Source organism: Uloborus diversus, chromosome 2 (genome assembly GCF_026930045.1).
Source record: "Uloborus diversus isolate 005 chromosome 2, Udiv.v.3.1, whole genome shotgun sequence".
Classification (NCBI taxonomy): Eukaryota; Metazoa; Arthropoda; class Arachnida; order Araneae; family Uloboridae; genus Uloborus; species Uloborus diversus.
In genome coordinates, this window is record NC_072732.1 from 199,647,886 (window position 1) to 199,671,050 (window position 23,165).

At 30.3% G+C, this 23,165-nt stretch overlaps 1 protein-coding gene across 1 annotated transcript in view; it reads left to right on the plus strand.

Annotated features, from left to right (window-relative positions):
- Positions 1 to 22,722, plus strand: part of LOC129217620 (carboxypeptidase E-like) — a gene marked incomplete in the record, with an annotated part of 46,052 nt that extends 23,330 nt beyond the window's left edge. Inside the window, 4 exon segments of the mRNA XM_054851949.1 lie at positions 4,396 to 4,535; positions 10,095 to 10,215; positions 17,354 to 17,541; positions 20,508 to 22,722. Of these exon segments, the coding sequence (XP_054707924.1) occupies positions 4,396 to 4,535; positions 10,095 to 10,215; positions 17,354 to 17,541; positions 20,508 to 20,582 (524 nt within the window).
- Between the last annotated feature and the right edge of the window lie 443 nt (positions 22,723 to 23,165).

A 23,165-nucleotide genomic window follows, 5' to 3' on the forward strand; every position in this document is an offset into this window, starting at 1 on the left:
TTGGTGAGTGGCAGAGGGCTGAACCCCCTAGCATTTTTCATTAAGTTTTGTTCTCCAAAGCAGAAAACTACTAAATTTGCAATGTACGTCGCAGAGCAGATGCCTGAGACGCAGAACAATTCTGCTCAAATGTGAAAGAAAAACTGACAAATTTTCTGCAGAAATTTTCAGTGAAATTTCTACAGAAACCATGGTGCAGAAAATCTGCAGAGGCCGCAATGCCGAAAATCTGCAGAGACTGCGGTGCAGAAAATCTGTAGAAACTGCTTGGCAATAATACAGGGTTCGTACTTCCTTAAAAAACCCTTAAGAAACCCTTAATTTCATCAAGCAAAATTAAGGTCCCTAAAAAACCCTTAAAAAGTCCTTAATTTTCTGAAAATTTCCTTAATATTTTAACCACTGTATCAAGTTTGGTCCCCTTTTTCTTATTTTTTTCGTTTTTTACCCCTTCAAATCTTTATAATCCGCGATATGTGCCGAAAACGTATGTTTTGGAGACATGCCGACCACGTTAAACCACGTGCTTCGCCGAAAATTGCTTGCCTTGTTTGAGATTGCAATCTTTTTGCATCCTGCAAATATTTCAATCTTTTTAAATGTTGGAAGGTTTTTTTACAATATGCTACTTTATATCTGTTTATTTTTTTCATTATTTCAATAATATTTTTATTTCTCAAATTTATTTTAGAAAAAATGCAAAAGACTATCGAAAAAATATGGTCCAACTCCCAGTCTCTGATTGTATTTAAACTTGTCATGGTTACTATTTTTATGTATTTGAAAAAGCTTTCAATATATTTATGGTGAATCTCTAAAGGTTTTGGTTAGGCTTTACAGCCTGTAAAATTTTTTGGAATTTAAAGATTAAATAAAGCAACTTCAGTTTTTTTTTTTTTTTAATCGTGAAATAATATGAAGTTTTTTAAACCAAACTATGAGTTCCATTGCAAGGAAAAAGGATAATCAATTATATATATATATATATATATATATATATCTATATATATTATATATATATAAAATATTTATATTATTGAGTGATACAGCCAAGATTGAACTCTGGCTCCATCAACCGCTTTATTCAAGGACTCAGGAGTTAGAAATTGCTTTCCTCTCTTTCAAAATTTAAATTTATATAGAAATAAACAAACTTGCGAGAAATAGTATGATATAGCAAATTTGTTCGAAATAGGATTTTAGTAACAATAACAGATCAAAAGCAATAATAACAAAACACTAGTTTAAATATCTTGAAGAAAAAAGATTTTAGTTATTTTCCTTCAATTTGCCTCTCATTCTAATCATGTATGCTAAATGATAATGCTTTAATATGCAACTAATTTTCTACAGCTATCCCCATTTTCCTAATCTTTTTTTATGACTGAAATTTGAGAATGAAATGTTATTTTTTAAGAACAATATGTGCTATCTATTATATTAATTACCACCCAATCATTTCAAGCCTAATTAATAAGGAAAAACTTTCGTATTATGTTTGAAACTGGTTAATTCGCCATTTTTTGTTGAATTTTGGAATGTCATGGACTCAAAGGGCACTCATGATCTCATCTCATTTCTGCTTGATTTTAAGATCTCTTTTTTTCTTGGGGGGGGGGGGGGGTCTCCATTTTCCTCTTGGATCACTATGATGTGAAATTTTAAAATTTTATTCACTGATAATGGGACATCCCAGTTGATTGGGCCTCTCCCTGCTTTTTGGAAACTGATGCACTTGTGCATGTGTATATATATAATATGTGTATCATATACTTTGCCCCCCCCCCCCCGGGAAAACTTTAAAATGGTATACGCAAAGCTATCTAGTTATTTTCCCGATAAGTCCTTTTTTTTGAGAGAGAGTCCTTAAAAAGTCCTTAATTTTTACTTTTAAAAATGAGTATGAACCCTGTAATAATAGTAGATTTTCTACAATTATCTTGCTACTCAAGATAAAATTTTGCAGAAATTCAACAGATTTCTTAAAATTAAAAGAAAATCTAAAATTCTCGTAAATTGCGATCATTTGGTGAAAAGCTCTCAATGTTGAATTCGATAAGTCCTTTGTAGGACTTTCCCAATCAATCTTCATATACTGCAATTTCTGCCATACGTGTATGTTTTGGAAACATGCCAACACTGGAACAAGTTCATCGCCGGGAATTGCATGTCTTGTTTGTGATTTCAATCCCTTTGCATCCAGAAAATATTGCAATTATTTAGAAAGTTATGAAGTGTTTTATTTTATGCAACCCAAACTCGACTCATTTTATTTATTATTTCCGTAATTTCTTTATTTAGTCACATTATTTTAATTAATTGCTCCTTCATGTCATGTAAAATTAGCCCCAAAAAAATAATGGTTTGACACCTAGGTTCGGATTTTTATAGAATTTTGTATCTTTGCTCTTTCTATTTATTTTAGAAAACATATGAACTATTTTTGGAGAATCTCAATGTGTTTAGGTTTGACACCTTGTTAAAGTTTTTCGATTTTATAGTTTTCATGATCAACTAATTTTCCAAATTATTCAGTGCTCTTTAACTAGTCATTTGGTTGAAAGCTGTGATGTTTCCAGAAATATCTCATTTCCACAAAATAAATAGCAACAGTCGAGTTAAAAAAAGAAAAAAAAACTCCTATATGAAACGATTTTGATTTTTGGCACCCAATTTTTTTGAAAATGTCACGTTTTCATGTTTTTTTCGCTTACAATGCTTCAGATACTTGCAGAACAATTTTGGTCAAATGATTTCACTTTGCAGAATATCCTAAAGTATTCTGCTTTGGGGATTTTGCTTATTTTCTAATTTATTGTGTCTCAGTTCAAAGTTTTATATTTAATTTAAACTGAGCATTGTCCAATTATGTCCTGTGCTGTTTTGTTTCATCTGCTGTAGGTTTCGAAAATGAGAATACGTTTTATAGCAAAAATCAACACACCAAGAAGGAGTTGTGAGAATGAAAAAAGATTTTACACCCATGATGCCAACACTGACATTAGAAAGTAATTAAAAAGTAAAAGCAAAATGACAATTTATTACTGCAAAAATCCCAAATGAATAAAGGTTTCAAAATCCGGCTGAGCCATATCTAGCGTGAATGTGTGATTCAATGCAGTTGAACATTGAAGCATAGCGGTCTGGTGGGATATCCTATGTCACTTTGTACCACAGTTACTGTAATCCAGGGTTGCTGCTTTGTCCACTTTATTATAAAAGTCCGGGACACCAGAAGAAATTGGGCAAAATGGAAGAAATTGGACAAAAAAAAGTATCCACTGTTTTTGAAAACTAAAACTAGAGCTTTGATGTAATAGAATTCTATTATTAGGATGTAAAAAAATTGTTATTTTTCTTTTAAGTTGCAAAAAATTTAATTTTTGGGTTTAAATTATTTTTTATTATCATTTAAATTTGATTTTTTAAATATTTTTGCAACAAACTGTAGGATTTCTAGTTTTTAAAAGTTTTGTTGTATGAATATGTATGTGAAATTGATGTTTTTAAACATATAGAACATATTTCATGTACTAAAATAACTTTAAAAATAACTCAATGTAAAGCACATTTTAATATAAATGAATATGATTTCCAAAAATGAAAAATGTTTTCAAAAGCATCCCTCCTTCGAGGTTCAAACTAACAAACACCAAATTTCACAGCTGTAGTTGTAAAGGAGTTCCTAAGCATAACAAAACAGCCGCTTTATATCTTTTAAAAATAACTCTTAAATTTGCTGTCTGCAGTGATATTTTGCTCTTTAGTTTAATATTTTGAGTTCAGCCTTGGGTTTTTTGCTCATTTAGAAACCCTTATATCCCTTGTTGTAATACATTGAGAAAATTGTAACTAACTTCATCCTGTGCAGAAAAAAAACACTTTGATATAGAAGGGCAAGAGGTGGGGAAATCTTTCAACCGTTTAATATGTAATTCATGCGAAATTTTAGTTTAAAAAAATAATTACAATAAAAGATTCAAAATTAAAAAAAAAAAAAACTTTTCAAATTGCAATCAACTGGGTTTCAAAGTAATTTTGTACCAAATTTCATGTGTGTAGGTGCTAAATCTCCTGGACCTGAAACAGCCACGGACACAATTTCTGTGACAAAACTTTTTTTTTTATATAGAGAGAAATTTTATTAGTACAAAAATTCAAAAAGAAAGAGAAGGAAAAGGCAATGTAAAAAAGAAAAAGAATTCAAAACTTGCCTGCTATCTTTGATTCTGAAAATTTGAATTAGTCAGAAACAAATTCAAATTATTTTCTCATTATTCTGACTTAAAATTTGCTTAATATTTTTATTCTGTATTCAGACTGAGTGAAGTTTCGTTTTGTTTTTTTTTCCGCAATAACTCGTCTTTGCTCATTCTTTCCGATCCACCTCCATAGGCATGCAGGATTTCAACTATTTGAGTTCAAATGACTTTGAAATTACGCTGGAATTAGGATGTGACAAATATCCCCCTGCAAGTAAACTGAAGGAAGAATGGGAGAACAACAAAGATGCTCTAATTGACTTTATGTGGCAGGTAAGTGAATGCATAATATAAGAGTCACTGATGTGAAGACAATGAATGTGGTGTTTCATATTTTGTAAATTAATGATTTTTGTTGTTTTTTAACATGTTTGCTTTGTTATTAAAACTATAATTATGTGTATTATTTCTCAGATATATATATATATATATATATATATATATATATATATATATATATATATATTTTTTTGATGACAACACCATAACTTTCTCAACAATTTATCAAACTTGACATGTAAAGATGTTTTTCGTTGTTCGTTTCATTAAAAAAGGAATACAACTTACATTCTGGTGTTTTTTTTTTAATCAATTTCTTTTTTAAAATTTTTTTTTTAAAAGCATTGCTGTAATGTGTAGCGCGCCACGATTGAAGCCATGTTGCACAGGTGACTAGAACTTGCGTTGGAAATGAAGATTGTGGGTTTGATCCCACTATGAGATTGTCATTTTTGAATGACATTTTTCTGATTGGGTATTTTTTTTTCTTATCATAACAGTTATGAGGTTGTTGTGGGTGTGGAGCAGCAGTTACAATGTCCTTTCTTTATCGGTTCTACAAGAAAGGCTCTTTTTTTCGTTTTAGTGTGTTTTATATGCTTTATTTCTTTTTTTTCCCCTTGATCACCTAGTTTAATTTTTATTCCCCTAAATGTTGTGCCTTCAGCATCATCAATTTTCATCGTGTACCTGGTATCGTCCTTTCAATTTTAATATTGATAAATTATGTTATGTTTTGCCAACATTGAACATGTACAACATTGTTCCATGAATGTTTTGAAATAGCTTTCAGTTTTTGAGATGCAATCTTTTTGCATCTTCTTGTAAATATTGTTATAATTCCAAAGCATTGCCATTTGGACTTTTAGAAGTTATTTTGAAATTTTTTATTTTAATAATTAATAAATTACTTTTTTGTTAAACATTGCAACATTAAATGTGAACACAATTTCCCATGTTTCAGATTTCAATCCTTTTGAAAATTATGAATATTTTCAAATGGTGGACAGTTAGAAGTTAACACATGTTACTGCTGGTTAGCTTTATTAGTTTTTTATTTTAATAATTTAAGGGATAATTTACTTTTTGCATTTTAAAACTGACATTTAACAAGAACTGTTTAAGTAAATTCTTTGAAAGTTTAATAATATTAGCAGAGGCACTAGAAATTGTATTACGCAAATGTATTCATATGGGCCATGGAAAAGTCATGGAAAATTCAAATTTTCATTCAAATTCATGGAAATTTATTTAAAGTCATGAAAAAATGTCCCAGGCAAAGAGAAAGTAAAAGTAGCTAAAAGAGCATTAGAAATCTTGAATGATTTAACAATATTGCTCATAAAAGCTATTGAAACTGGAAAATTGAGCAATCCCAAAAACAAAGCTGAATTTAGAAATCTCATTGCATCCACTTCTTTAGCAGCTGTCCATCATTTTTCGCAATGTGATTATACTGCTGGGATGTCACTCATTTTGAATTTGCCATTATTTTCAACACTTTTCCTGGTTTATATTCTGTAGTAGCCAACTTGCACGTTCTTGATTTTTGCCGTGCCCACTCGAAAACCGCAATCCATTGCATCCGAGTTCATTTCAATTACTCGTAAAAACTTCATTATTAAATTTAACTGAGTTTATCTTAATTTGATGAAGGTTTTCGAAAATAAAGATCTTCAGTCAGGCAATAGAATACAAAAATAGGGGAGTTCTAATACTCTAAAACAGTAGTGCCCAACATACGGTCCGCAAAACTAATCAATGAGTCTAACTTCTGTGTGCAATCTCAGGAATCAAACACTACATTCTGGAATTTCTGAACCAGTTAATTTATATACATTTGAAAATGTGTAAATAAGTGTATATAATCAGAAGATTTTTACACTACTGAACTTTTTTTTTTCAATATTGAGTGTAAAAACATGCATTTACTGAAGAATGTGGCTTAAAAACTTTTAAGAATCAAAATACTGTCAAGTTATTTGAATGATTAAATGCACTGTTGACACTAAAAGGCAACTTTTGAAGCAAATTTATTGAAACTTGATAGTGACTCATTTAACCCATTAGTCCCATTAATTATCATTCTGCCTGTTTATTAAAAAGTTATTGGACATTTAAGCATCATTATATTCCATTCAGTGTATCTTTACTTAAATTTATGTGATGGAGACAAGTTTTTGAGAGAGGTTGTGATATTCGTGTAGAAGTTTTGCTAATGGGCATTTTTTAATATTGGCAAGTTTGACATTAAATTGTACTATTTTCTTCATATGAGATGGTCATGAAAATTTTTATGAAGTCATGAAAAATCTTGGAAAAGTTATGGAATTTTTTTCATACAAATAAAGTATGAACCCTCTAATGAATATCTTATTTGTATGTTGTATCACACCCCTTTAATGACTGCTACACCATGTTTATCCTTTCAATTAGTTGGTTACTTTTTGCTGTTATTTATCTTAATATAATATGGACTCAGCTATGTTGCAACTGTAATACATCATCCTTAGATTAAAGAATAAAATGCAATTTTGCTTTCGTGCTTCGGATAAACTGTGCAGCTTGCATATTCTTTCCCAATAATTGGACTGTTGGACAATAATGGGCTGTTTGTATGTAGGTACTGACAGGGGCATGCACAGAAATTTAGGGTCCTGTCTAGTGATGTGGATCGGGTAAATACCCAGCGGGTAGGTAAATATTTTTTGGGTATTTACCCGGGTATTTACCCAAGGCCTGGGTAAATACCCAAAAACTGTGTATTTTATAAAAAAATGCAAAAAAGTGAATGAGAATTTTTTTTTAAAATCTAAATATGAAATAATTGGTAAAACTGATATATACATATGTATTACACAGTTTATTTTTTTTTATTGAAAGACTTGATGAATTCATGAAAGAAACGTATCGTGAACCAAAGAATCTTTCTTTTCAATGTCATAATTGGAGAAGTATAAGCAATTCATTATGAACTTCAGGATTTCAAAATTACAATCTAGGTTAGTCATATCCAAAATGAAAAAAAGGAAGCATGAGGGATGTTTGGAAGAATAAACTGAGAAGTTATTAAGACACTATGGTGTTATTTTTTTTAATTGATATTTAAGTGATAACATGGAAAATATAGAAACAGTTTTCACATTAATAAGCAAAAAAAAAACAAATTTTTTTTTTCTGTTGCCTTGCTCATTTGCATTTGTTCCCCTGTAGGGTGGGAAGGTAAATATTTTTTTGGGTATTTTTCCGAAGGCAGGGTAAATCCCCTAGTAATTACGCATTTTGCAAAAAAATTTTAGGTAGTATTAAAAGGTGACTATTTTCTTTTTTAAACGTAAACTCTAAAATAAAAGATTAAAAATTTTAAATGAATTTTAAGTGTTTATGTATATTATGTGTGTGTGTGTGTGTGTATATATATATATATATACATATATATATATGTGTGTGTGTGTGTGTGTGTGTGTGTGTGATACAGAATACACCTGAACAATTGAACTAAGTTTGGAGGAAATTTCTGCATAAGATATAGGTAAATAAATAGTAATAATAAATTGAGCGACATTTCGTTACATTTTGATGTCATGCAGGGACATATTACTCGGTTATAAAAGACTAGGACCTTAAAAAATTGATGTTTGCTTTTTTTTTTGTAACCAGTTAAGCTTTTTTTCTTTTTGTAGAATGGCTTTTCATATCTGAAATTTGGCTATCAACGTTGATTAGGCATATCCAACACATTTAATGTGAATATCATATTAGATTGTTAAGCTGTTTCACACAATAATTCTTTAAATATGTGATCAAAATACAATTTTTGGGCAAGAATTTATTGTTTTGTATATGATTGGTTGTATATACATAATGGAATACATACAGAAAAGTATTTTAGTTGAATATAAATTTTTGAAATAAATACCCGGGTTTTTACCCATTTTGGGTATTTACCCGGGTATATACCCTGGGTATTTACCCCTAAAAATAAATACCCGGGTATTTTACATCACTAGTCCTGTCACAAATGACTTTTCTGCCCCCTCTCTCTGTATTGTCTACCCCTATATTTCATCCCAAGTTTAAAAGTATTGCCCCCCCCCCTCCTCAGGCTCGACCCTGGGCCAAGAGGTGTCCCTCCTTCCCCTGTGCACACCCCTGCGTACTGAAGGTACACAACCACAATTGTATAATTGTGAACTCTTAGCCGTAGACATCAAAGTGTGTATAAATAATAACTTGAAGTACATCTTTTTGCCATCATTTTCAGTTGCTGCATTAAAGGGGAGGGGGATGCTTAACTATTTTATGATTGCTCAGTTCTTTTCTTTCCTTTAACCCTTTTATTAAGAAATTTTTATAAAAATTTCTCTATTCTCTTACCATTGCTCTGTAAAGCGGGCACTTGCTCAACAATTCACCAAGAATAGATGAAAATTGATTTTTCATTATGGTTTCTCATTTACTTCATATTTTGTTTTGTTTTTTAAAGTCACAAACAGACACTTTGGTAAGTGAATGGCATTATTTTATGAAAAATTTTATGAAAAAGGAGCTTTCCACATTTATCTATTATTCTTGCTGTACGTCCTAAAAAAGTTCTTTTTGTGTTCGTCCTGTGGTTGAGTTTGAAGTATCAACATAGTAGTACAATTGAAACAGGGAGAAGCAAACGGCTGTAAGTGGCAAAATTAAAAATTTGGAGGTAACCAGTACATAAATTGGAGGGTGAATCTCCCCTCTGTTTTGGGGCAAGAGATATTTCTAGTTGTCCTGGTAGGTGCAGTAAGATTTAGAAAAAAATATCAATGAAAGCCTACCTAGGACCGCAACTTTAAATGCGTTCTACTTAAAACTTATAAATGTCCACATACATCCCTTTGCTTTCATTGTCTCAAATGAGATAAACAATACCTGATCTATTAGACACTTTTCTATGAAACCTCTGTTGCATTTTTAAATTTCTCGTTTTTTCCTCGTGCAACAAAGATTGAAAACAATAGAGGGACATTTACATATATGAAAGTAAAAAAAGAGAAAAGAAAAAAAAAATCTGAGAATACGTTCTTTGATCTTCCTATTGATCGAATTATTTCAAAATAGTACTAAATATAGTTTTATTTTTCCTTCTCAAAAGTCCCTGCAAAAAAAAAAATATATATGTAAAAAAGTCAAAATTTGGTAATAGATTACCGACAGGAAAAAAAACTCACCTCAGAAAAAGGTAAATCATTCCACTCTGATACTTTTAATATGCATTCTCAAATGAGCAATGTGTGTTTTCTCACTAGCAAGACATAGTCTCATATGCTACTACCTTTTGACAAGAATGGAATTTTTTTGGATCTAGTTACAGAGGATACGTAACAGATTGCACAAACATGAGATTCCTTATTTTTAAGAAAAAATATAACAAAATACGCTTGAATGTCTTATTAGTGTGTAACTGTATTTGTAATAATGAATTATTCTAATGAATTTGGTCAGCTCTTTTTTCAAGTTTGTTCTAAGATAACTTTTATGATTGCATTTTTACACTATTATTTTTATTTTATTCAGAGCCATATTGGTGTAAAAGGAGTCATTAGAGATGCAGTTACAAGGAAGCCATTGCAAGGAGCTTTGATAAAGGTTTTTAATGTGACTGGCAACAGGAAAATAGATCATGACATTACTTCAGGTATGTTACTACAACTTTAATTATTATTACTATTTTTATTTTAATATACATTATGTTAGCACTCCTAAAAATTGGTGTAAAGGAGGTGTCTCATCATCAACATTGGTGTCTCATCATAGAGTCTCTACTGAATGAAGTTATTAGACATACAATGGGACTTCTTTCTTTAGTTTATTGACCTTTAAAAATAAACCTGAAGGCCCAGTGCTGCACTAATCTGGCAAGGTTATGATAAAGATTTTCTACTTTTCCTTTTATTGAGAAAAAAAAAATAAATAAAAAGACAAAATTGCATTATTAAATTATTTGACCCCTATTTTTTATTCTTGACAAGTTTTTGAATATGAGCCTAACAGGTCATTTTCAGTGTCTTGCTGGAAATTTCGACTTACGGCGATAAGAAGCTTTCAGATGAGTAGAAATTGGCCAATAAAATGGTTTTTCATTTATTATATTTCTAAAAACTAAACCTTTAGATGAACCTTAAATAAAAAAAAATAATGAATCGGTGAAAAACTGGTGAAGTTATGACACTTTTTATCTGAGTCACGCCCCTTTATTAGAAAATGCATATAAAAATGCATATAATGTTTAAATTTTTATTGCAAATATCATTTCAAATAAATCATAAGACCAAATTTATGGTGAATTTGAATTAAAAATTAAATTGTTTATTCAATAATTAAATTTGCAACAGCAAAACAGTAAATGTTGGTTTTGTCAAAACATTATTTTCGGCATTTTTACAAATATGAAACTATTCCATTGTAATGAAATATTATTTAAATTTTCTGAAAATTTTATGCCAAGTACTTTTTAAGAGGTTCGTTAACATTTTGTTGGGGAAGATGTTTCTGTTTGGTTAGTTTTGTCGAACATTTTTGCATTTGGTGAAATTTCATACACTAGTTAATAACAAAAATTATATAAAATCAACATTTAAATTTAAAAGAAAATAAATTTTTAAATAATTCAATGACATTTGAAATTTGAGTTGGTATTAGCATCATATAACTATGCTGAAAATTTCAAAGAAATTCATCAAAATTTACTAAAAGCAAAATTTATAGCCCCTTATTGCCTTAATGTATGCTAATGCTGAAAATGCAAATCCCTATAGACATATTGATTTTTTCAGCAGTTGATTATTTATTTGTTTTAGTGTGTTGTGAGGGATATTTTTGGCTTTCACTAATACAGTAAAACCTGTAAAGTTGACCACCTTTGTAAGTTGACCACCTGTCTATGTTGACCGCTTTTGTCAGGAACGGAATTAGTCCTATCTTGTATAATGAAGGAAAACCTCTGTAACTTGACCACCTCTCTATCTTGACCACCTGTCTATCTTGACCACTAATGTACCCCAAATTTGGTTTGGAGTATTGTAAAAAACCCTTTGTAAGTTGACCACATGGTTTATTTTTTAAAACTTAATTTAGCAAATTATTTTATTTTATCATTATTTTTTTATATCTCTTCAAGAATATTTTTGATGCCAGACCAGCATTTTACCAACTAAATAAAACAGCAGCATAACTAAACCTCCTTGTAAGTTTAACCACATTGGAAAACTACTAAGAACACTTTTATACTCCAAACTTGTTTTTCTTTTGTTGTTCTATTTGAGATTACCTTTTTACTCTCTGTTCAATGAAAACATGTGTCAGTAGAAAAGTACAAAGTATTTTTTTCCAGTTGCAATATTTTGTGGCAACACTGGAATTGTGCTAAAGAGTAAAGTTACTTGCATTGCAGTATTTCTGGTGCAAGGGATTAAGAGATATGACATTTTTATTTTTAGCTGCCTTTATGAACTAGGACAGTCCAGCTTGTTGCTATTTGTGTTATAAGTTTTACATAAAATGGCTTGAAAAAGAAAGTTAGTTGAACTTGAGATTGATAAAAAGTACGAAATATTAAAATTAATTGAAAATTGAGAAATCCAGAGAAAATTAGCTGACACATATGGAATTTCCAAAACTAGTGTCTAATAAGTGCCCCAAACTTCAATAAGGAGTTATTTTTTTGAAAAGTAGATCATCATGGTTATAAATGTATTAAATGTATATGAGAAAAAAAATAAGCGAAAAATGTGTTATTTTTGATTAGCTATGAATTTTTAGGAACTATTTATATCAAATAACTTCTTATAAACTTTTTTTTTTTTGATCAATTTACTGAAATTTTAAATTTGCACGACACATTATACGTCATTCTGGGAAAATAACCTCCTTAAATATTTGAATAAAATTTTAAATTATTGTTTCAAAGTAATGTCAAACAATGAAAGTGACTTGAACGGAAAGAATAAGTGTCAATTAGTCAAAAAATGAATATATGGTGCAAGAAATGCCAAAAAAAAAAAATCATTACCCCCTTTATAAGTTGACCACCAAAGTACTGCACCGCAAGTGGTCAACTTACACAGGTTTCACTGTACTATAAAAGCTGCATTAAAATTATCAGAATCATATAAAGGTGTCAAAAAATAAATAAATAAAATAAAGACAGAAATGAAAAGCATTATGTAACTATAAATTCTTTCTAACTTTTAGTGCAAAAAAAAAAAAAAAAAACTTGATTTGTCTATAAAAAAATTACAAATGATAAATTGTGCCTTTTAATTTTTTGTTAAAAGTTTAAAAGGTATACAGGGTACTCAAGCTGCAGCATGATTTGACTCACGTGAAGTAACTACAACATGATTTCTCACTAGTAACAAATTAACAAATTATAGAGAGCTAACACAAATTTCGCACCCGCAATGCAAAAGTTCTCAGAGGGGAATTGCTATTGGCTACTAAATATTAGTTTTGTGAATGGACTTCATCTCGTTAGCATCAATAAAGTGCAATAGTGCCCTTACTGTACTAATCTAAACATCGCTTTGTTAGTGTATACGAAGAACCGCTCCATATTTTCCATTCTGAATGTGAAAGTTCATTTAACATACTGACATCTTGAGGTGCTGCTTTAGTTTAAGCTTGGAAAGAGGAAATTTCTCGCAGTTAAAGAAAGGCTGAAGGCTTATGATATGCAGGAAAACACAGATATTGTTCTGATCAGCTACACAGCATCAAACATACTCGTCATCTTCCTTTTTTTGGTTATAATTATTATTACTCTGTCTATTGTACAGTAATATAAAAGTATTGTGTTTCATTATTATTATTGCAGACAGTATTGCACATTATTATGTCCCTCTCTCCAGTTGATCCTTGTGCATCATAACAGTATTTTGTATTTAATTACACAGATTTTTTAAAAATACGGTATAAATTCAGTTCTTTGTGTGAAAAACGTCGACATATACTCAAGAAATGGTTTAAAGCAAATTGACGGGTGTTTTCAAGTGTCTAAATTGATTGTCTATATGTTGATTAAATTGCATGCCCTGTTTCACAATGTGAAATTTCAACTTACAAATGCAAATGTGACCATCGGCAAGCTCTGGGCCCAGCTAGGCTTGTCCTAGTCAGCTTCTTAGTCCTCAACGAAGACCAATGGCCCTCTTAAAGCTATCCCTTACTCATTACAAACTTTTCCAGTAAAATACTCCAAGTACCCAGTTATAATGTTTCCTAATTTCCTCATTTGAGATTTGAATAACTTAAAATGATGAACCCTCATCCTACTTTTGGTGCAAAAATTTAACCCGTCTTTCCATTAACATCTTTCATTTTGATAAATTTAAAGAAATGAATCATGTCCCCTCTGATTTTCCTTTACTCCAGGAAAGGCTGGCTTTCTGCTGCCAGAGACTGGTTTTTCCTCTTCCAGTGGGAGAAACTGGTTATAACCAGTTAAAAAACCACAGAAACTGGCAAAAACTAAAAAATATCTAGTAGTTATAGTAATTACTTAATCACATTTGTTTTAGTTAACTTAAAAATGTAAATCCTTTTCATCATTGTAAAAAGTAAAATTGCTATTGCCTTTGATTTTTTGATTTGATTCAGAATGAGAATTGTTTAATTACAGATGCTTGTAAGATTTGGAATAATCTAACGATGGACGACAATCTTTTTTGGTGCTTAATAAAAAGACGAGACTCACAAATTTAAACATGGGGTTACTCATTGTCATTTGCTAGCTTATATGCTCCATCCAATTCGCTTGGAACTGAGTTAATCATGTGCTCAAGAAGAAAGTGACAGAATTTTACTTGCCAATATTAACCTAGATTTTGTACGTAATATAACTTCGGAAAACAAAGTAGCCTCATTTCCTGAAACTTATTTTTCTAGTCAAGTTATTATAACTACTAGTGGAGCAGTTTTAATAAATTTCTGTTAATCTTGCTTATTCCATATGATTAAAATATTGGACCTTCATATATCAAGCTAGCAAATTGAGGGGGAAAAAATCAAATCTATAAAAATTTCAATATATAGAAACAATCTTACTTTATCATAAAAATCTCCCAAAACATTAAAATTAAAACTAATTTTCGCCAACTGTAATGCCGTTTCATGTTTTTGAGTGAATTTTCTGTGAGTTTCAGTACTTTTATTTTACTTTAGTACTTTCGGCTTTCTGATTTCTCTTAAATGCAGGAACTCTGCTTGCGAAAATACTAAATTTACCAAACAAGGGGATTTTCGTTTTGACAATATAATCCAGAGAAAAGTAAAAACTCTATCTACTTAGCTTGAATGATTTTCACTGAAGCTGAAAAGACTTGGAATGATAATCAACAGACAATAGGGATAACTTGAAACTGATTTTACTGTATTACTGGTTGCAACTTCGATTTGGAATAAACTTGAGTGAATTTAGGAACTCCAGAATGGATCAACAACCTATATGCACACCCTTCAACCCCATATTTCTTGTGAGTTTTGTAGCAATCTTTAGTGAACATAATTTTCTCCCCTAACCTTCAGTTTTCATGAGACAAACAGTTTAAAGTGGAAAAAAAATTTTACAAATGTCTCAAAAAAATTTTGATGTATAGAGATTTTTTCGATATATAAAAACAATTTTTCTATGTAATGGACATTGAAATGTGCTGGGACTTTGATGTATAGAAAATTTTGATTTGTAAGAGTTCAATATATAGAGGTTCGACTAGGCATGTTAGTTCTGCTGGATTTCATAAAATCTTCTCTAATTTGAATGATGATAGTATTATAAATAAATTGCACTTGGGTTAACATTTAATTGTTTGTCTCGAGCATTTCCTATTATATGTCAGTAATTACTTTTATAACATTTTGAGTTTCTGCCTCAAATGTAGCACAAAGGGGTTTTTGCCATGCTGGTTTTAACCTGTTTCTACCAGAGGTTTAAACCACCTTAGCAGAAACTTGCCAACCCTGGCTCCAGGATATACATATTAAACCTGTTAAGTCTCGCATCTATATAAATAAAAATGGAGTTTGGTAAATTTGTTCCCTAAGATCTCAGAAACTACCCAGCAGATTTGGCTGAAACTAAACTTTCACCGTTTGTTCAGTTTGGTACTGGGAAGGTTTACAGACCAGTTCGAAAAAAATCCGATTGATAGTTCCCTTTTTATTCCAATTTTAGTACCAATTTTCCCATAAATGCCCCAATATGGGGGTGGAAAAAAACGTGCACATATTAACATTATATGTCCGTCGAAAGCGCCAATTTTTCTGCTGAAGATAGCATCTGTTCGAGGTTTCTAAGTTGTATAAAAAACGAGTTATGAGCTTTTTTGTTCCCTGTTCGAAGGCTTTCATCAACCCAAGTCATTATTTAGTGTGTCATCTCAACTCCCAAGAATTGTTGCATTGTTGAATATTTTTGCGTTTCGTCTGACTTTTTGAGGCTTTTCTCAAGTCAAATCTTAAAGTAACGTTTTTCCACAAGGTTGGGAAAAATAATGGATTTGGCTGATCATTTTACTTTTAAACGGAACTTATGTAATTAATGGTTTATTATTATTATTTATGCTGATTGGACACTTGCTCACTATATCCAACCAACCAGCTGAAATATCGCCAGAATTTTTTCGGAAAGATTTCAGTAGCTGATGCATTTGGCAGTTTTTTCCACTGTCGCTGTTTTTGAGCTCAAAGACTACGTAATAATGTTTCTCAGCTTTCACCATATAAACAAAATATCGCCAATAAAAGATACTTAAAAAAAAAAATACTGTGTAAAAATAATTCAACAACTAAATTAGGCAAATCCATAAACCACACAAAAACTTCCATTAATTTTTGTTTTTGCACGATTTCAAACAATCGCCAAATTTTACTACTTATTTTGGAAACATTTCGGATGAAACCGTTTGGCGCCATTTTATTTTAACCAAAAGTATCTCAGCATCTGGCAACAATATTTCTATAATAAAAATTAGTTAGGAGTGGGAGTATCATCGAAAGTGTCCCAAGATGATTCTCGCAAATTTGGTAAGATTTTAAACCGCACCAAGTGCCCACAAAAATTGAAATTTCCCAAAATAACTAAAGCAAGTGTAAGGGGAACTCGGGCAGCTATATTTTTTATAACAGTTCGTACATCAATAGCCATACAGAGAAGATTTTAGATTTAAAAAAAAAGTAGTAACAGATAAATCTTTTTAAACATGTAAAGTTTAATTTCATATTTCGGAAATTCTTCAAATTTGTTTATGCTTAAATGTCGTGCTTTCGTTTCTAATTGAATACTATTTTGTTCTTTATACTTATTGTTATTTTAGTTTAATGAGTAAGGAAGAAGCTTGATTTTTAATCACGTCAAAAAGGTTTGTTTTAAATTCTTTCGCTTAAAACAAAAAACAATGGCAAGTAACGATTGTTTCTCATAATTATTACTGACCCAGGCAACGCCGGGTATTTTTGCTAGTCATAATCTGAATCTGAATGTCCCCTTACTAATCTAGTAGCCCTTCTTTGAACTCTTTCCAATAGCGTACTTTTTTAAGATAAGGAGCCAAAACTGAACAACATACTCCAAATGAGGTAAAATAGATTTAATGATAAACCCAAGTGTATATGCGAGGGGTCTTAGAACTCATCCCTCACATAAGTCGGGATTTCATTGTATTTGTATCACTTTAAGTCTTTAAAGGCACTTGCTAATGTTTTATTATGTGTATGAGGGTTAAATAACATTCTAAAGACTCTCAAAGAAAAAGTTTTGAACCATCTTTCTTTCTTTTCAGCAAAGGGAGGTGAATTTTGGCGTCTTCTCACTCCTGGCGAATATCGTCTTACTGCTCTTAAAAATGGTTATTTACCAGCTTCAAAAAAAGTAGTAGTTACAAATAAACCACAGGAAGAAGCTGCAGTATTGAACTTCAGGTTGATTCCAGACATTAATGACCAATCGGATTTTTTGTTTGACACAATGGTAAGATCTGACATTAAAAGTCATTTTACTTTAAATTGTTTGTTACACTAAACAATATGTTGATGATTTTTAAGTGTACATTTTCAGCATGTGTCATTGGCTTTATGGAACCTTATGAAAAGGGTTAAAATATATTTTTTGAAGTGAAATGAGACATCCCCAAAGCTTTATGTTAGGAGAGGATAAATTTTTAAGTGGAAAAAACCCCAGCAATTTTTGACTATTACATCCTACTGTCTATTCCCCTGTCTATTCCCACATTGTAAAGTTCAGCATAGGATGCGTTATGTTTTTTACACAACTTTTCCGGATTGTCAACAAGCCATTCATTTTCGTAGAAGATTTTTCAATCTTCTCTGGGTGGAAGTCTTGTGCCCAGACTATTTTCAATCCTTCAAAATTTAAGTGAAACACTTAGGATCTTGTCATCTCGCCCTGTGCTTTTCAACTTTCACTTAATAGTTCAGTAGACTCTCCTTTTATGTGGATTTGATTGTATGCGGTTTAAGACGTAACATCTTTATTTTATGCAGGTGAGTTTTGATTTTATTCGAATGCAGATTGGCAAACAGATTTTCACCTCTTTTCAAAATCCAAACTGTTGAGATTGCAGATAACATGTAATAAACTCCATTTTGTTGTGCTAATAAGCGAACGTAGGGCACTGGAGACATTTTTTTTTTACAATTGATTCTAGATCTCTTTCCGTAAGTAAAGTTATTAAACTTACACAATTCAAAAACTCATTGAAAAAAGAGCTTATAGAAGTGATAAAGGAAAACAAAACCAACGAGGATAGTGACATCTATGATACATAACCAAAAGCATTCTCATCGGAAATTTTGAGCCATTCCATGATCAAGACAAATGATCTTTCTGATTTGTTAGTAAAAGAAGATTCTTTCATGGTAATGATGCAAGTGATCATGGATGCGTTAATGCTCTGCAAAGAACTACTGAAAAAAGTTTTACTAACTGCCAAAAAAATATCATAACCAGCATTTTTTTATAAACACTAAATTAATTTGCATATTTTTATGGATGTTGTGCACATATATCAAAATAAATACTTGAACTTATTATATATATTTATATATCACTAGAATGAAGTTTTTTTTTTCATCTATGGAACCTAACCCCTATTTTAACACTACTATTAAATCTTAGTTAATGCTGCATTTCCATGGAACGTAATCCCACATGAAAGGAGGGTCTATTGTACATAAAAGTGATAAGTTATATGCAATAGAACCTTGATTACCTGCACCACTTTTATCTCAAATACTTGTTTAAGCAAAGTTCATTTTTAAGCCTGTCATTAGAAGCTAGAGAAAACTTGCTCCGAATCTAGCTGTCCATCTAACTTCCAATGAGATAGTATTTGATAAAGGTATTTCATAAAACACCTGGTTGCAATGATTGATTCTACAGAATAGTCGAAATTGTGTTCTGAGTATCCCAAATTTGGTTTTTGTGGAATGGAGAAATCACTGCCGATATCAGAGGAATGTCCCTCAATGGGTGACAGCTAAGAAAACGATAATAAACGCTAGGAAAACAAAATGAATAGCAATTCTGCAGCTTTCAAGTGTTTTGAAAGCTGCGAAATTAGTCTGGCTGGAGCAGCAAAACGACTGACACCACTTAACTAACATGCTAGTAAAGAAACTCTGTGACAGCGATCCAAAGGCAAGAAACAGAAAAACTGCAGCAAACCAAACATGGCTTCAAAATTTTGTGAAATTATGTATTTCAAAATTTAAATTTTGGTTACTATAATACTTCTAGCATATTAAAGTTCTTTTTTTATATTTTGCTGTTGCACTTTAAATGATGCATGATAAGGAAAAATACTGTGCACATCTCACAAGTTAGGCTTTTTCAATTATCTAAAGATTTTGGTTATATGAAGGCAGTCATCTCTAATTGCGTAAGTTTATCAGTGCAAAAGTACTCAACATGCAAAATCTCTAGTGAATGTGACATCAACATGGTTGATGTAACATCCTCTCATTGTAGCCTTAATATTGTTATCTGCAATATTTTCTTTACAATTTTTGCTTTATTTAATTTTATTATTGTTGTTTTTCACAGTTGAACACAAATACAGTGAAGCATGGTTCATACATTTTTGAAGGGACTGTATGAAAAAAGCATACAAATGAAAAAAACTTATGATTGGTATAGGTAAATGTGTATTAGACTCTGCAGGGACCAATTTAGAACTACTATGTTGTGGCTATTATGAAACTTTCTTCTATATCTTTCTTATGAATTCTGATCCCTCGCCATTCTTGACAAGGAAGCAATATTCCTAGCAAAAATAAAGTTACGCTCATAAAAACTTGACGACCTTCCCAATTTCCGAATTGTATTGCAAAAGCAAAGCAAAGAGCGAAAATTGAAAGTTATTTTAAAAGCCTTGCTTGAATTTGTTACTAATATTTTATTTGTTAACAAACAAAAGAGGGCAACAGTTAAACATCTTAAATCAGTGTGATAATATTTCCGATCATTTCCCAACGCAAAATACGCGGACGGTCTATTACGATTATCTTTCATATTGTTGCATTAATAAAACTTTTTATTCGCACAAAAAAAAAAAAAAAAAATCAGCCCCCTTGGAGCGATTGGTGCCAAATTTGAACCATCGACTGTTTACATATTGGTTCACATTTATTCCAAATTTCATCCAGAAAAAAGCATTACTTTTTGAGATATAACACTTGCAATGAAAAGAAGAGAACATTTGATTTGACCGTCCTATAAATATTTCTTTGTACTATCTATATTTTAAAGCATGATTTTTTTTAGTTTTTTTCTTCATAGTTTGTGCTTTATTTAAGTTAATTTCTCATTTTACTCAAAGTTTGCGCAAAAAACTTTCAATAATTTTTCAATTAAATGCATTGTGTACCATTGTTTATTTTTTCTATTTTACAATGATTTTTTTCTTTCTCTTGCAGACCAGAGATCCCGAAACTTTAGAAATCTTGAACTTGTTAGACTACTTGCAGTCCCATGACAGACCTGGATACTAAATATAGTGGTGGCATCAAAAATTATGAATATAGTCCTCCAAATAAAAATGAATTTTTTGTTTATTTTGAATTTTTAATAGTATATTTGCATTTATGAAACAATTGGAACATTGAAAAAAAATTATCTTACTGACTGTTAATGGTTCTGTAATGTTGAAGGGTTTTCTTTTCTTGATTGCAAAACTTAAATATCAGTTTAAGGTTGTTTTAATTTTGAGTAAACACTAACTTTATTCTTATGTCCATAAGAGAGTACAAATATTAAATAGAAGTTTTATTGTACACACAAAGATAAATATGGAAAGATGAAAACATTAATTTTAGTAGTGTATTTTTGAAAAGCTATTGTAATTTTTTTCACTTCAGAAGTAAATTGAAATTAAATATCTTGTAGTATACATATTTAACCTACCTTTGGGAATAAAACTCCAATTTTCAATTGATATGCATGCCAAATATTGGACTTGGCAGCAAGAGATATGTATAACGTGATAAATTTGTAGTTTCAATAACTGAAAAATATGTAAATAAAATCACATCTTAAATTTTTTTCATTTCAAAAAATGAATTAAATATTTTTAAAAGTATTTACTCTTTTGTTTTAATATATATTTTTAACGTTTTGCTGTTGAAGCTAGAACCAAAAAGGGGGGGGGGGGGATTGGGAGAAATTAACATTTTTTAATAGAGTAACTTTTAAAATTTTGATATATTACTTTGATCATAAAAGTACATAATGATTTTATTATTTATATTTTTATTGTTTTCATTTTCTTTTTTATTTTTATTATTATCTCTAGTTTTATAAAATTCAGAAAAAAAAAGGCTTTTTTTCTGATAAACTCAAATAATGTTGTTGGACCAAATACTTATATGTTGTTCTAAAATGAAAGGAATTTTTTCAATTCACTTAAACAATTTTAGAAATTATTTTTTATTAATATGATGGCAAGTTATTTTATTATTGTTGAAAATTATTGTTTTTACTCTTTCTGTTATATTCTTGTTATGTTTTTCCCAACATGTAACTAAACAATTTTTGAAAGCAGCAAAATTGTTAAATATAATGCATTATTTGTAAAAACATAATATCAAGCATATTTGAACTAAACAAGGCAGACAAAAATTAAAACATTAGAAAGATTCAGAAAGCTTTATGCATAAAAAAAATTTGTGAACAAAATAAATTTAACCTGAAAAATTATTTCTTGGATTAGTTATTTTCTCTGACAAGCCTATTTCTAAACTCTAAAAATGCAATAGACTTCAAAGTGTCATCCGTTATTTTCTTTAGCGTTATACTTTTTCAATAAATATAAAAAGAAGTTAATGTAGCTCTATTCAAATGTACCAGGAAATAGATCTCTGTATCCTTCCAGGAAGTGTGGAATTTAAAGTGTGTGTTTAAATGACAATAACATCCAAATAAATTCATTAAATTTGTTAAATCATTCTAATGCCTATCATTTAATCGTGTTGATTACCAAATGTTTTTGCACACACTTAAATTTTGTGGAATGCAAACTTTATTAATGCTGCCAAGAAATTTTAAATTTTCATGTCCAAGCTTAATAATAGTACTTTAAAGCATTTTAAAGTACTCAACTTTTTGATTGAAAATTTTAGTTTATTAATTTTTCTTAGACATTTGTTAATATCAGCAGTACTTGAAACACTTCGAAGTGATATGTTATTGCCATGATTTACCAAATTGTTTAAAATGTGTGTCCTAGTCATTTTTCTTTTTACCTGTGCCAAAGATTTTTATTATTCATTCAAAACATATCAAAGATGCACTGCAATGTGTTGTTAATTAAATCAAAATTGATATGATTTAAGCTTTGTTGTACAGATCTGCAGAACACGTGTTTCACTTATTTTTTAGATCCAGTATCATCTACAGTATATTGCATACCAATTTGTTTTAAAATGTTCCAAGGCTCCCATTTCATTCTGTAGTCTAAGATTTTATATAAAAGTTATATTTACCTTATGTTAGATTAACATAGAATAATGTATTGAAGTCGCAGTTTTTAAGATTAAGTAAATGAAAAAAAAAATTATTATTAAGTTTAATTGTAATTACTTGTTTTATTTATCATATATGTAAGTCTTGACTTGTTGAAAATAAAACATGTTTATTGCTTGTAGCATGTGCTTTATGAAATTCACATATTTCTGTTTAAAGTGTATAAATAATTTGTTGAATAGTAACTATCATCCAGATTCAATTTCTATTTTAGCGTAATTTTTTGGGAGAAAAGTAGATTGTTTCTGGGAAAAAATAGAGTTTAAATTACTTTGTGACCTAAGTTGGCAGAGTGGCATAGTGGCTAAGATTTGAAGATGAAATGTCGTTCGTTCATTTTGCAAGAAGCCAAAGCCTAATTGCTACCCACTCTGCTAGCTTGACCCAAAGAAAACCTGGCTCCCGTTGGTAGATTTACATGATGCAGAAAATTGTTAGCTTCCATGCCATAACTTCACGTAAATGATTCTTTAAGTGTTAGTTTGATTTTGAAAATATGCTTGGCAAAATTAAATTCCTAGTGAAGTTTTGCACTGTAAGAGCTCTGGTAACTT